The sequence below is a fragment of the Atractosteus spatula genome, chromosome 14, assembly GCF_055471065.1.
Source record: "Atractosteus spatula isolate fAtrSpa1 chromosome 14, fAtrSpa1.hap1, whole genome shotgun sequence".
Lineage (NCBI taxonomy): Eukaryota > Metazoa > Chordata > Actinopteri > Semionotiformes > Lepisosteidae > Atractosteus > Atractosteus spatula.
The window spans coordinates 11,633,074-11,647,807 of NC_142719.1; the positions used below are offsets into that span (position 1 = coordinate 11,633,074).

The following is a 14,734-nucleotide window of genomic DNA, read 5'->3' on the forward strand; positions in this document are numbered from 1 at the left end:
AGGCAATCTCTCTCTCTGCATTGTAGTCTATTAAGAATTGATTTTCTAGTTTCACAGATGTTTGCAAGTTGAATGTGAGCAGCTAATGATGTAGACAGATTTTGTAATACACACATAGATCAGGATTGCAAATTTGAAAAAAATCTGAAACTTGAACAGAAACTGTAACTGCTTATTAAAAAAAAACTCAAGCAAAGAGATAATAGGAAATCCTTTGGGTTTAGACATTCATATACTGTACAGTATATGTTTTTGTAATATAAAAGGCTCCTGTTTTTTCTTCACTTCAGTTTCATTAAAAAGCACATATCACAAGGCCGGTCTGACAAGATAAATGACAGATTTTGCAATAACACCATGGTTTTGTTAATAACTTTGAAAGATGCAGTCTGTACTATAAAATTAGTCCCTGACAATATTGACATTTGTTTCAATTTAGAAGTGTTTGTGAAACTTTGCCTGAGCTTATTTTTTCTTCACCACACGTTAAATGTGAGAGCCAATCTATAAATCCTGACTAAGCTTTGTTTGTTACTGTCAAGGCATCAGGGCGACACCTGCGAACCTGCTCTGAGAATTCACCAGGACCCTTAGCTGTAATTGCAGATTAACTGATGTCAAAAAACACCTTGAGTCTCAAAAATCAATATATTTCACTGATTTCTGTCCATAGTTGTTTAGAAGTACACATGGGCAAAAACATTTGAGCAGACTGTGTAAAGGCTAATGTTGTCGGTTCAAGCTGCTACAGTATGTAGTGAGCACTACTGCTGCAGCCTTGAATCCAGATTACCTCAGTTGGCTCATTTGTAGGAATTGGTACCAGAATTTCTGGGGAGATTAATCTGCTATAGACTCATGTCCCCTTCAGCAAGTTATTCAGTCGGCTTTAACACTGTCAACCAGGGTGTTTCCTAGCCCTGTGAATCCATTTTGGCTCACCTTTAATCACATGCATTCCAGCTGTAAGTGGCGTTCTGGATGTGTTCTAGATGGGGAGTGAATGGCTGTGCTTTGAAGGCTAAAGCTTGATTAGTATGTAAGAGTCATAAGGGGGCAGAGAAAGAGGTTGTGCAACACACTGGACTTCATCACTTCACCACCACAGCAATAGGCCTCAAGGCTTCAGCTACTTATTTGTTCAATATTCCCAGTTGTTTCTAGCTCTGACAGCATCACCTGGCAAATACTTGTCCAACTATAATTATAGCTCTGTTATGACAAGAGGATTCCTACATTCTGTTCTAAAGTACTAAGCCAATGGTGCCTTCTAGGCCTACTTACAAGGCTATGTTGTACCTGAATCCCTTATTCAGGTGTAATTTATTACCACATTTATTTGATTAGGATATTAATAACTTGAGTCTAGTGTGTCTGATGTGCCACCTGTTTTATTCCCTGAAGATCTTTGGTCTTTTAAGGCATCAACACTAAATGTAGACGCGATGTCATAGTATAAAGACTATGTTTCTAACGCATTTAATTTTCTGAAGGTTGTGTGATTTAGTCTTCAGTTGATGCTGATGTATTTTGATCTAATTAACCTGAGATTCTGCTTTCTGCTTTGAATTCCAGTGGCACTAGTTGGAGTTGGGGCTGGGCATCAGCAGGAAGCAGTATTTTGGCAGAGTTTGGCACCTTGCACCTGGAGTTTGTTCACCTGAGTGAAATCACCAATAACCCGCTTTATTCTGAGAAGGTGGGTCAGTGCCACACAGGAATGGGAGAAAGGCCCATCCACTTTTCATTACGACTTTGATCATCATTACTTATGACTTTTCTTCTTCTAAGTACAATTTCTAAGTTGAATTTCTTTTTTGGATAAGTTATTAAATCATCAGTTCCTTCAGTTCCTAATCAGTTTCAAATTTAAAAATACTTGTAATAAATGCAGGGTTCTGGCAGTTACCCATCCCTGGTCTCAGATTACACAGAATCTTAATAAAATGTTATTTAAAACATTAATAGACAAAGGCAACTTAAGAAATACATTGCTGTCTCCATGGAAACCTCTAAGAAATTGTGTGTTAGACAGGTATTTATAAAGCTAATTACATTTTAAATTAAATTTACTTGATTACAAATGAAGATACATATGTTGTAAGCACTGTGTATACTGATGCACTGTTGGATTCAATGAACTATTTTTAACGGAGACGTCATTCAAAATTACAGGAAACATTACCAAAAAAGCAAATATCAAACAATCATAATTAATGTGTAGTATGAAGTAAGACACTACTGTCAAAATGAAAACATTCTAAAGGTAATATCAGGTACGACAGACCTGAGCATTAGCATAGACCTGACAGGACTGTCTGTTCTGATGTGCTGCTTTTAAATAAACTTTTTAAAAGGCTGCTATAGAACTCCTCTGGACTGTTGCAATTGTATCCTGTTGGTCCTACTAATACCACTTAAGTGACTTATTTGCACACATGTGAATATTATAATGAAATAAAGTGGTTGAAATACCTTGTTTAACAATGCAACAGCACTGTGTCACCTGAGATATGAACCCGTGATCTTCCAGTTACTCAAGCACAGCTATGACCACTGTTCCACACAGCTGCCAGTGTTGGTGACCCTGGCAGATTGTTTACTGATGTTCTTTTGGAGTTGGGTCAGGAGAAAAAGCTAGCCACACCCAATGACTTGATTTAAATTGATTTTCATGCTATTGTAATACTTGCACTGTCTGATCTTGCATTGGCCTGCTGGAAAATCTGGTATTTACAGATTACCATCCAGGAATGGAAAAACTATTGGTTTAAGGACTTTTTTCAATATACTGTACAATACAGTATCAAAAGGTTGCCTTTAGAAGTAGTAATGTTTTAAAGACGATTGTGCCTCACATCACATGTGCACTGCCCCAGTGGTGGGCTGGAACTATTCAACAGTCAGTACAATATCCAACACAGCGTCTCTGTACACATTGTCTTGTCAGGTCAGTCAAAGGCAAAACAGCATTCATCTGTGAATAACATGCTCCATCACTCCCTCTGCTGCTACTGTATCTCAGATGTTCTAAAGCCCGCAGAAGGCAATGGCTTGATCTCTTGGTTGTCGACATCTCTGAATGGCCTCCGACTTTGCACACTACTTACCAGCAGACAATGAGCTATTGTACAGTCATTCTGTCAATGCACAAGTTGTTTTTTCCTGGATTTTCTTGTGTGTGAGGTGAGTGTCCTGGGCCAGTGTAATGATCCTGTGCCTCCCAGGATGTGGCCTGTCCTTCACTAAGCCGGTGTTCTGGTTTCTCTTAAATTAGTCTGCTGGTTGTTGAAGCAGAGTATCTCCTTCTCTGGGCAAATTCTGTCCCAAACGGGTTGCCTTCAGTCGAGATGATAGGAACCAGAGCTCTTCAACTACTCAACTGTGGCATATTTGTATCTTTTTACATTCTTGCGTGGATTAAAATGTCTTTTTTGAATAGCTATTTTTACAGATTCTTATTGATTTCAGCAATTTTACTGCAACTCAAATACCAAATCCCAAACAACTGGTATTTCTATTAAATTACATAATGTGCTCAATGTTTTATCCAAAGTTAAAATTCTACTCAATCTAGAAAGCTGTCTTTATAATGTGAATAATATTATTTATGCTGTAGATGTCAAACCTGGACTGTTGCATGTTTATTGTGCATCAGTATACATATTGTCTGAACTCAAGAAATGAAAATGATTATATTACAATACACATGTGTACTACTGTACTTGAAGCCACGTGAGAAGACTCCCACAGCTGTAATGCAAAAAGAAAACAGTGCTGGTAATTATTTTCCACAGCTTCAAAAAGGGCCCCGAGTAGACTTACAGCTGGATTACTCCTCAGTTGAAATGTGTTACAAATCTCTTATTTATTTTTATGGAATGTTTTTCAAAAGGAACCAGCATCTGGAGGAAATTAATTGCTGAATATTTAATGGCCCAAGCTCTGTTTACAAGCACGATGGCTTTCTCGGGGCTGCCGTTCCTCCTTGTGTGCCTGATTGATTGAGATGTGTCGTGCTGGTTGTGGAATCTTTTGCTAACCCTTTCCCATGTCCCTGCAGGTCATGAACATTCGAAAAGTGCTGAACAAAATTGACAAGCCCCAAGGGCTCTATCCCAACTTCCTCAGCCCAGTCAGTGGCAACTGGGTGCAGCGTGAGTATACATTTTCTCTTTTTAACACCTTGTTTTTCCTCCTTTTGGGGCATTGTCTCCTAATCTCTATTTGTTAAAAAACTGCTCGGAGATGCTTTTGTCTCACCTGCTAGCAATTATTACAGTATAAGTCTCTTCTACAGTAGGTGTCTGTGACATTTTGGTGTGTGTATGGTATACTCCATTTTGTGCTTGGCTTTGTGCTGCATATGTTTTATCTGTTGTACTTAATTGAATATGCCAGAGTTGTGGATTTATGACTCCCCTTTTACTCCTTAAATAACTGTCTCCCCAAAAAGTGTCATCTACTGTGTGAAGCACTGTTTTATATGTGTTTCAGAAAATAAGTTGATTAAAGAAACAGCCCTTTTCGCCATTGAACTACAATAAAACTGGCTTTATAGCTGAGCTGAGTAATTAAAGCTTTTGAATATTTTAGTAGAGATATATTAGATCTTCCACTATATTGAATTGCCAGGAGGCAGTTTTACAATAGTCACTGGTTAGCTAAAGTAAGGCTATTCTCTACTATTTAATATGTACAGTATCTCTTTATAGAACAGTATCTTTTTTGTCAAAATATAATGTTGTTTATACACAGTCCCACTAAATTAATGTTGCAGGTCTCAAGTTGTTTTTTAGTGTTGCTAAGAAACAGAAGCAGAATTAAGAAAGAGAGTCAGTAGATTTTTTACAAATCTTACAAATTAAACAATAATTTTGTAAGATTTGGAATGGGGGTAACAGTTTTAGTAGTTTTTTTTTAAAATGTGTTAAACCTTATTCTGTAAGTTGAGGTGAACTGCTGGTATTTTATTCATGCTGAAACAAAGAACTATATAGCAGCTCTGACTAGGAAGCTCTTTTATAACAAAGATAACCTTTACACAACTGTTGACACAATGCGCATGACGTCCTGCTTGAATGCATGGAGCATTTTAATTCCTCAGCTCTGCTTCTCAAAAGATAAGATTTTGTCCTCCCGATAGTAAGGTTTTTCCTTCCACAGTCAGGGAACATGAGCGCTGTGCCCTGCACCCTGTGTTTTTTCTTTACAAAACTCCAAGGAGAGTAAAACAGTGCAGAAGTAACCCTCAGACATGCAGATCGTCATGAGGTTTAAGTATAGAAGAAAGCCTTGCAACCATTTAGAAATAATTCCTCTTCTCTTCTGCAGATCATGTTTCTATCGGGGGTCTTGGGGACAGTTTCTATGAGTATTTGATCAAATCATATCTGATGTCAGACAAGACAGATGAAGAAGCCAAGAAAATGTATTATAATGCTCTGGAGGTATGTTTTCCCCACAGTATTAAAGGTTATAATAGGATTACCAGGGTGATGCACTAGTACTGTCACAGTTAAGAGCAGTTGGAGAACTTGAACAGAATTTCATAATGCCGAACAAATTCTACATGTAAAGTCACTTCCAATCCCTACACTAATTTACCCAGCTAATGATGAAAGTCCCAAATTCACATTCTTTCACACACGAGCGCATAGTGGTTTGCTGTACTAGTTGGCATAACCCGTGTCATATAGATTTATATGAATTATTTAATATATAATATATATCTGATTTTAATTGCAGGCATAAGAAATAGATAAGCTGGAATGGCAGACAAAGACACTTTATAAAACAGCATTCATATAAGTGGATATTCTGTCATAAACATCAATTGAAATCAGTCTTGGTGCTTTCTCTTGCAACTCTGAACCTCTTCTGGACCTGAAGAAAAATAACTGCCAGGACAGGGCTGGAGTGGGACTAGCCCAGCTGAGTTCATGGTGCATGCACGGAGCCAGACCTAACTCTGCTTTTCCAGAGCTGGAGACTTGAAAGAGAAACAGCTGTGCAGCCCTCAGTATGATCAGACTTTGCAGGGTGTCATTCCGATTTTGGACAAAGATGAAAGTTTTCTAACATGACTCATGCAAGTGTGCCCTCTGAGCTCCTCAGAGCAAGCGCCAGCTCCAGTTGACTGGAATATCTAATCTCTGGAAAAGATGAGCAACTCGGAAACCAGGGTTTTCAAAAATCAAAGAAACACTAAGCTGAACTGGAAGGCGATAGACGCAGCTCCACGCTCACACTGGGAGACTGCAGGCTGTTGGTACTTGGGACAATGCAATGACAGCTCGTGAAATGAATCTTACCTCTTGTGAGATAAAGGAGGAAATTACAAAGCAGAGTTGCAGAACAAGATCGTGAAGGAATGAAGAAAAAACTAATCAAGGAGAAAGAGCACAGTGGTATCATGGCTAAGTGCTTGAAGGCCAACTGAGATAGTGGGACAGTTTTCTTATGGTATACAGCATAACAGTTCTTTTATTTCTGTCTTCAATGAAAGTTTGTCATTCTCTATGGACAATTACAAATGAGAATCAAAAATTGAATTACAAAGGACAAAGTGGGCGGTATGAGTTCACAACGCAATATCTTGGGCATTCTGCCATATTTATTGGTCACAGTTTCATTCTGACCATTTAAACGTAACTATTTCTTGTGTGATCCCACCAGTTTAACTGTCGTTAACTGTTGGTATAAGGATCCCAGATTTAACTGTCTCCCAGATAGTAGAATTATAGTACTGTACATGAACCTTGCAGAAGAGCAGGCAAACCCTTTCCCCAGTTAAGATCAGTGCAGTTCATAATTAGCACAAGAAGATTAAGTCTCTAAGAAACTTAAAGGAAGTTAATTACCATAAAACTCGTGTTGTGGAAATCTAGGGGTTTATACAGGTTTCCAATAAAATTATCCTCAAAACCCAAAATGATCAGAATGCCATTGCACTCAATGCACTTAATTAAGACTTAGCTGGCACAAAGTCTTTGTTTCACCAGGACCTTGAGCCCGTGCAACAGCTGAGTTGCAAAGACTTCACAGTGGCTCTTTTCTTCAGCTATAAACAGGCCTTGTACTTTCATTCAAAACTTTCCCACAGAATCACGTTTTCCCCTTAACCTTGCACAACACGACAATTGGCATCTCTGCAATGGATTTGATGAGATCTGCTGCACTGTACTGCAAGTGAAAGAGACGCGCATGGCTCAACAGCTGTAGCCCTGCTCTGTGCGAACTGGAGCCCTTTGCTTCTTGACAAAGGGCATCGACCACAGCAGGGAAAGCATGGACTGGATCAGTTAAGAGCACCAATTACCCAGTAGGGGCAGACAAAAGCTCAGGCAGGTACTGCAGGAGGTCACCCAAGTTCACCAACTTGGCAACAGCTGTTGCAGAAAAGCCCAAGAGTGAAAGCTGATTATTGAAAGAGGCAGATAACCTATTCTGACTCACAAGTTATTGAATCCCTTCCTGTCTCGGGCTGTTTCCATTTCTGTGTGCGAAAAACAAAAGCAGGGGAAAAACAAAACCTGTGATCAAAGCCCTTCACTTTTTTTTTTTAACTGGAGACAGGTCCTCTAGTGTCTAATAAACTAAAGCATTTGAATGGAACAAAACTTTGTAGAGGCTTATTTGACTTTTTTTTTCTTCTTTGCCTCTGAAATCTTACAGTGCATGTCATGGGAGGCGTGCTGCATTTTAATTTGCCTGAGCTCTTATCACACACAACCAAAGAAAAACCCAAAATAACATAAATGTGCGCCTGTGATGTTGCAAACCCCCAAGTATTTCAAAGGTCTTTCTAATCTCCCTCTCCCAGATCGCAGTAATAGTGGCTATCAAAGGCCTGGAGACAAATGATGGTAAAGAATTCCCTAAAGAGCTTGTTTCTTATTGCAGGCTATAGAAACCAATCTGGTGCAGAAGTCTCCAGGAGGCCTCACCTATTTTGCAGAATGGAGAGGGGGGATCCTGGACCACAAGATGGGTCACCTGGCGTGTTTCTCCGGCGGGATGATCGCCATAGGAGCGGAAGACGGAGAGGCGGAGAAGCGCCAGCACTATATGGACCTTGCCGGAGAGATCACGCACACCTGCCACGAGTCCTACACGCGGTCAAGTAGGTGCACAGACTGGCCCTGCGCCTGCTCTACCCATGGTCAGACCGCGAGCGTCCTTTTAAAGACCCCACGCTAAGAGTTCCCACCATGGGCCCACAAGGCCTTGTGTAGAGGTTGTCCTAATAAATTGAAACAGCCCTGACTTAGAACGTGAGGAAGGCCTGCAAGAGAGAGGGGGGCCCATTCGGCCTGTCTTGCTTGTTTGGTTGTTTGGAATGAGACTAAAATATTGACCAGCTGTTTCTTAAAGGTGCTCAGAGTTTGGGCCTCACTCAGCTGGCTGAGAAGTCTGTTCCAGCCACCCACCACTCTTGGAGTAAAGAAGTGTTCCCTATTCTCTGTCCTAAATGAATTCCTCTTAGGTTGCCAACTGTGACCCCAGGTCTTCGTTTCAGCACTGAGTGTGAAGCAGTCCCCTGGGTTGTGCCTGTTCAAAACCAAACACAATGCTGCAGTATACTGTACATGAGATCTTACTAGAGCATTGGAAAGTTTTAGCATACTGTATCTTCCCTGGATTGTTTTTTGTTCTATTCCTAAGAATTCAGTTTGCTTATGTATTGTTTCTAGGTTTTATTGAAGACTTAGAATAATCCAGACTCCATTTATGTTTAATTTCCTGCAGCTCTGTGGCTCAGTCCAAGATTTTATCTAGTGTTATTGTGACTCCCTTCATGCTATTTCTGTTTACCACTCCCCTTATTTTTTATCATCAGCAAATTGGACTTCTTTGCTAACTATACCAGTATCAAGATTGTTAATATTATCAGGACAAGCAGTGAGCTTGAAATGAATCCCTGTGGCACACTGCTACTCACATCGGCCCAGTGAGAGGCTGTCTAACCCACTATCTCCTGGTCATGGTTCTTAGCTTTATCTTCTAGTATTAAGAATCTATTATCTTATAACCTGTTTACTCCTATATTTATTGTTTACTGTTATAGAACTGGAAAAGTTACTTGCCACCTTTGAAGTATCTTTTCTGTCTCCCTCTTAATTCTTTTTAGTTGTGCCTGTAGCTCTAAATACTATTTTCTGTTTTCAATTACCTTTTTATGCACTTTGTGTAGAGCTCTGGGACACAACACCAACCACAAAAAGGAGCATGCACAAATGATTTTCTGTTGCTTAGCCTGCAGCCTTATGCAGTGCTGGATGCAGATGACTGTTGTTTATTTTCCATGGGAAGAGCCGTGTGAAAGCTGATCGATTGTGCCGCTCATTGTTTCTGTGGGATGTTCATTTTAATGTGGCAAGGCTCTGTATATTACCTGTAGACTCTTCAGGCTTTTGAATTGCCCTTTACCAGCATCTGTTAAAATTAATCTCAAACACTTATTTGACATCTCAACTGGATTCTAAATCCTGCAGGTATAGATCTGTATTACGATCAAGTCAGTCAGAGTGTGTGGCGCCTCAATGCCCCTCTTTTACCTCGAATTTTTAAATTGGGTCCTTTTTTCATCCGTTTTGGTTCTTGTTAAAAAAAAATTACTCTGTCTGACCCTGACTTATCTCCCTCTTACAGTACTTATTTGCATCTTAATTTTATTGCCTTTCTTGTTGCTCGCCTGGACACTCTTGAACCTGAGTAGTATGTCTCAATTTTATATTCAGTGTCTAAGGAAATATGATTTAGAGGTGTGCATTGGCAGGTTGCCCGATATGTCCGGCTTTCCTGGCTATCCTCTTATCTGCTACAGCCTGCACATCTCAAGTCTGTTGTAATGTTACTGTAGTGTTAGGGTTAGGAGAAAAGTCAGGTTAACATTGAGGTTAGGGTTATGTTTGAGTTTATGAGTGGATATTACAAAAGAGAGAGCTTTCGCTGACACTGTGCCAGAAATCTATCTCTGCAGCTTTCATGCACAACAATCTGCTCTGGTTTTAATTCAACTCTATTGAATCTGCAGAAGGGGCTTCATTGCAGACATACAGTAGCATAATCCCAAAGTATTGCTACAGAGCAAATTGACATTTCTGTTCTGTTCCTCATTTATTTCCTTCAAAATTGAAGATTGTTCTATATGAATGGAGAAAATCTAATCAATGTTAGGAGCTCAGGTACTAATTAGGAATTTGGCGGGGAAGGGCACAGTTATCCATTAAACAGCTCCATTTTAGAATTAGCATTTTCATGATCACTTCATCTCATCTTAATATTTTTATGGTGGCATCACAGATGTGCATGCTGTAACTTTGAAGGCAATCACCTGTGTTATGCCTCTTGGAAAAGGAATTGCTTGCTGAGTGGTGCCCGTTAACTATACCCAGCTTCCACACTGAAGATTGAAATAAAAGGATAATGGTGGCCTACAGGATGAGGAGGGAGGGAGTTGCATTTTGTTCAAAGTAAAAGTCGTGTCCTTAATCCTGTGCAGTACATTAGTTCTGTTTTCATCAAGTTCACCAGATGCTTTTATTGTATTATTTACCTGACCTGAAGGATAGTGGCTTCTTTCTCAATTACAGAGGATCAGGCGCTTGGCACTGCAAACAAAGGGGCCCGTGCAGACTGCCCTGGGATTGTGATCAAAAAAGCAAACAGCGTTTGCCCTTGCCTAAGACCCTACTTCAGTCTGCAGAGGAAAAAGGGGGCAAAACATTTGAAGCTGCATCACATCTGTTTCCTCGCCAACCCTTCAGAAAGCAAACTGCGAGAGCACACTACATTTTTTTTGCAGTGAAGGGACGCGTTCATCTTTTTGTCACCACCACATCATAAAAAAGGCAGAGATATTGAAAAAACGAACCTTTCGTTATCATAAAGGCTTGTCAGTAGCCATGGTTTCACTTTTTGTTAAAATGTACTTGATTTCACTATGTGGCGCCAAGTGACTGTTCAGACACATTTGTAAGGGAAAAAAGTACCTTTTGTTTCACTCATTTCATCACTTGCTGGATTCATGCCATGATCATGAGCACTGTCCAAGTACATTTTACTAAAGAAGAGCAATAGTAAACAACAGGAGCTCCACAACATGGATCTCCAAATGTGATTCTGGAGAGCCCCAGTCCAGATATTATAGGCCACCTTAAACTACCTGTTATTTAAACAGTAGGAGTACATTTTTAAAGCAATTTACCAATTAAGAGAGATATATTTTAGTGACGGAATACTGTTCTGTGGGGGCTGAAGGATTTTCTGATTTTTGCTCCAAATGATCTCTCAATTATTAAACTGAACACACACCCATTTTATTTGATCTTAGATAAATTCCAGGCCTTTAGAAATTAGGATGAGCGATTCCTGCTCTAGAGTACAGTAAGTGAAGTTGTATGGCTTTACTGTTTGATGAGGTTGGGGATTGTCTGAGAAAATAGTGTTAAAACCCAAGGAAAAGGGAAAAGAAAAATATGTAGTTTTGCAATAACAGAGGATTGTTAATCACCTATTCTTGATAATTAATTGTTTGAGGCTGTGAAGTGCAAGACAAATACTGTACTTCCCAGCTCTTGACTGAAGTACAGGAGGTTGGCTCTCTGAATCCAAGGATAGCTGTGGACAAATTAATGCTTCTCACAGAAATCAAATAGTGGGATCGAAACCACAAATCTCTCATAATCCAATTTATTGAATCTCAAATGTGTTTTTTTATAGAACGATTGTTCTTTTTGGCTACACAAAAGGCATCTAGATAGTGTAATATGATTTTATAGAAGTATTCTATTATCTTCATTATTGTTGTAATGAAAACTAGTAACGATAGAATTAAATGTAGTATATCTGTAGTAGTAATAGACAGTAAGAGAAAATTTAAGGCTAGAATACTGCACTAAATATGGTTACACTGTATTCCTAATGACTGACTGATACTGTTGAACTGGAGTAGAGGACCTGTATAAGTTTGGAGGCTACAGTCTTGGTTTCTCCTGTGCTGTACAGTTGGAAAGTTCTATCCTTTTTCCTTGTGTCTGCTGCTTGGGAGAGAGACACGGAGGAAGTGTCAGAGAAAAGAGATCTGTGCTGCTTTCTGTGTGTCGGCTTGTTGATTCTCCAGTCTATTAACACCGACATTCTGAACAAACACATTGATCCACCCATCTGAGGGAGAGCAATTATTCGGTCTCGAAATCAGATATCTACTAAGCAAGAAAGGAGAGGATGCAATGAGAGGGAATGTGATCCTTGCCAGGATGAGAAACTGCTGTCAACCCAAAGAAAACGGATCTCACAAGCGGTGCAGCAGTACAGCAGAGGGCTGTTCTAGACAGATTGTCTAGGTGACAATCTGGACTGGGACGCTTGCTTTGTATACTTTGCATATTTTCCCCCAAACTAATGTGGCCTTTGTCCAAGTGCTCTGATTTCCATATACCTTCCAAAAACATGCTGGCCAGCTTGTTTGGTATCTCTGAGTTGTGTGTGTTCCACATTATGGATCGGCGTCTCATGCAAAGGTCCCGGGAAGTTACTGTATGCTTGGAAAAGTGTTTAGGTCACCCTGACCCTTACAGGGAATAATTGGCTTTCTGTAAATGTGTGGGTTGCATGAAGAACTAGTTTCCTCCTCAAGCCAATAAAACTCAAAACTGTTCTCTCTCTATGTCCCTTGTCCCAGCATAACTTGGATCTGACACTATGATTAGAGTGGAAAATTGCAGCTCCTTACACTCTGGATTCCCCCTGTTTCACAGTTTGTAAAATTTTTTATGGACAGAATTTGACTGGAAGTGTTTTACTGTGTCCCTGTTACCAGCCGCAGAAGTTACCGCAGAAAATGCCGATCCAGTCCAGCAGTACTACTTGAGATAGGACCCTGATCAGTTCAAGAGGGGCTATAGCTAGAATTCCTGATGGGTATTTTTAATGGATCACAATTATGCCTGTCCTGCACATAGCCCTGTCATGGTAAAGCGAGCAGCCTCGACAGAGATATTACTGCAGCAAGCAGAAAGCGCTCTAATTTGACAGGTTCAAATAAGCACGACACAACAATTGCTTGTTCCGAATGGTGGATATTTTAAGCATCGCACAGTTTTTTGATAATAATGACATAGGTTTTCTTCCTTCAACAGATCAAATGTGTGCGCTGTTTTGTTGCACAGACTGTGTATTTGAGCAGAATAAGTACCCATTTCTACCTGTTGAAAAAAAGTACTTTTAAATTTTTAAAAGCTTCTAGCTCAAAAACAAAATCAGCATTCTGGATTTCTACAAGCCATCATAGATGTGTACACTTCAAACCAAGCTAGATACAGCAGTGGTGTAAGAAAAGCAATTATACTGTGCCATTAGCTGCTTTAACTAAATTTCGATAGGATGTGCCTGCAATAACCCCGTCTAATCAAATGTGTAATAATCAACTTGAGTACTTTATACAAAATGTGGTGTTCTGTATTGTTCTCAAGACTGGTTATGCAGTACATGTCCTAAGGGGAGTGGAACAAACTACCCAGCCATGTGGTTGGAAGTCAATACTCTGGTTTCTTCCAAGAAATGGCTTGATGTGATTCTTGGATCAATTAACTACTATCTACCATGCAGGACAGGGCCAGTTAGGCTGAATGACCTCCTCTTGTTTGTAACTTACGTCCTTATGAAATACCCCTACAAAAGAGCAGCTTTATCTTTCTCTGGAAACACAGTTTTCCTGCTCGTAACCAGACTCGATGGGTCTTAATTGCTGTTACATCCTGTTGTGTCTCTGGCATGGAGGCGAATGAGGTGTCTCATGAGCGTGATTTCTGTGTCCCAGCAACAAAGCTCGGCCCGGAGGCGTTCAGATTTGACAGCGGTTCTGAGGCCATGGCCACGCGGCTCAGTGACAGATACTACATCCTGCGCCCCGAGGTGGTGGAGAGCTATATGTACATGTGGAGGCTGACACACGACCTGAAGTACAGGCAGTGGGGCTGGGAGGCTGTACAGGTAAGACACTGGACCATGTGAATCTGGTACCTGGGGGCGGCCTGGGCCACTGGGCTCTTAACTAAAAGGTTCCAGGTTACAGACATTGAATCCTTGTACATGTACATTAGCCAAAATCCTCAAGTCTACCCTTGCCTAATGTTTATAACCCAGGTACTTATCTCGTGTCACTGAATCACCAAAAATACATGTTGCTTTTTTTGTGATCACCACTAACATAACTTTTTGACCAGAACGTTAATTGTGTTGTTCACACTCAGAACAGGGTGGCACAATGGTGCAATAGTTAGCATTGTTGCCTTGCAACACTAGGGCGTTTGGTTCCATTCCTTGGGGCGCTGTCTGGGTGAAGTTTCTTACCATGTTTGTGTGGGTTTCCTCTAGTTGCTCCAGTTTCCTCCCACAGAAACATACTGGTAGAATAACTGGCTTCTGGGAGATTAGCCCAGGTGTGAGTGTACAGTATGTGTGTTTTTGTCTATGTCTGCCCTGCGGTAGGACTGCTGTCCCATCAAGGGTGTATCCTGCCTTGTGCCTGTTGCTTGCTGGGATAGGCTCTGGGTCCGCCATGATATGGTATTGGATAAAGCAGTTAGATAAATGGATGCATGTACACTCAGAACATTTTGCACTGACCTTTTAAGAGAGGTCTGATTCTCGTTGAGTGTTAAGTCACCTAGCCTCTCAAAGGTCGATCCCTGCCCTAAAGTTAATTGCTTTTGCTTGTGTACATTAA

The 14,734-nt window shown here is 40.4% G+C and overlaps 1 protein-coding gene across 2 annotated transcripts in view; it reads left to right on the forward strand.

The window, feature by feature from the left end:
* Positions 1-14,734, forward strand: part of LOC148820629 (mannosyl-oligosaccharide 1,2-alpha-mannosidase IA) — a 214,072-nt gene that overhangs the window by 192,457 nt on the left and 6,881 nt on the right. For both annotated transcript variants that reach the window (XM_088932790.1, XM_088932791.1), the window contains 5 exons: positions 1,576-1,699; positions 4,064-4,157; positions 5,335-5,450; positions 7,906-8,125; positions 13,826-13,998. In XM_088932790.1, the coding sequence (XP_088788916.1) occupies positions 1,576-1,699; positions 4,064-4,157; positions 5,335-5,450; positions 7,906-8,125; positions 13,826-13,998 (727 nt within the window). The remainder of the gene's footprint in view (positions 1-1,575; positions 1,700-4,063; positions 4,158-5,334; positions 5,451-7,905; positions 8,126-13,825; positions 13,999-14,734) is intronic.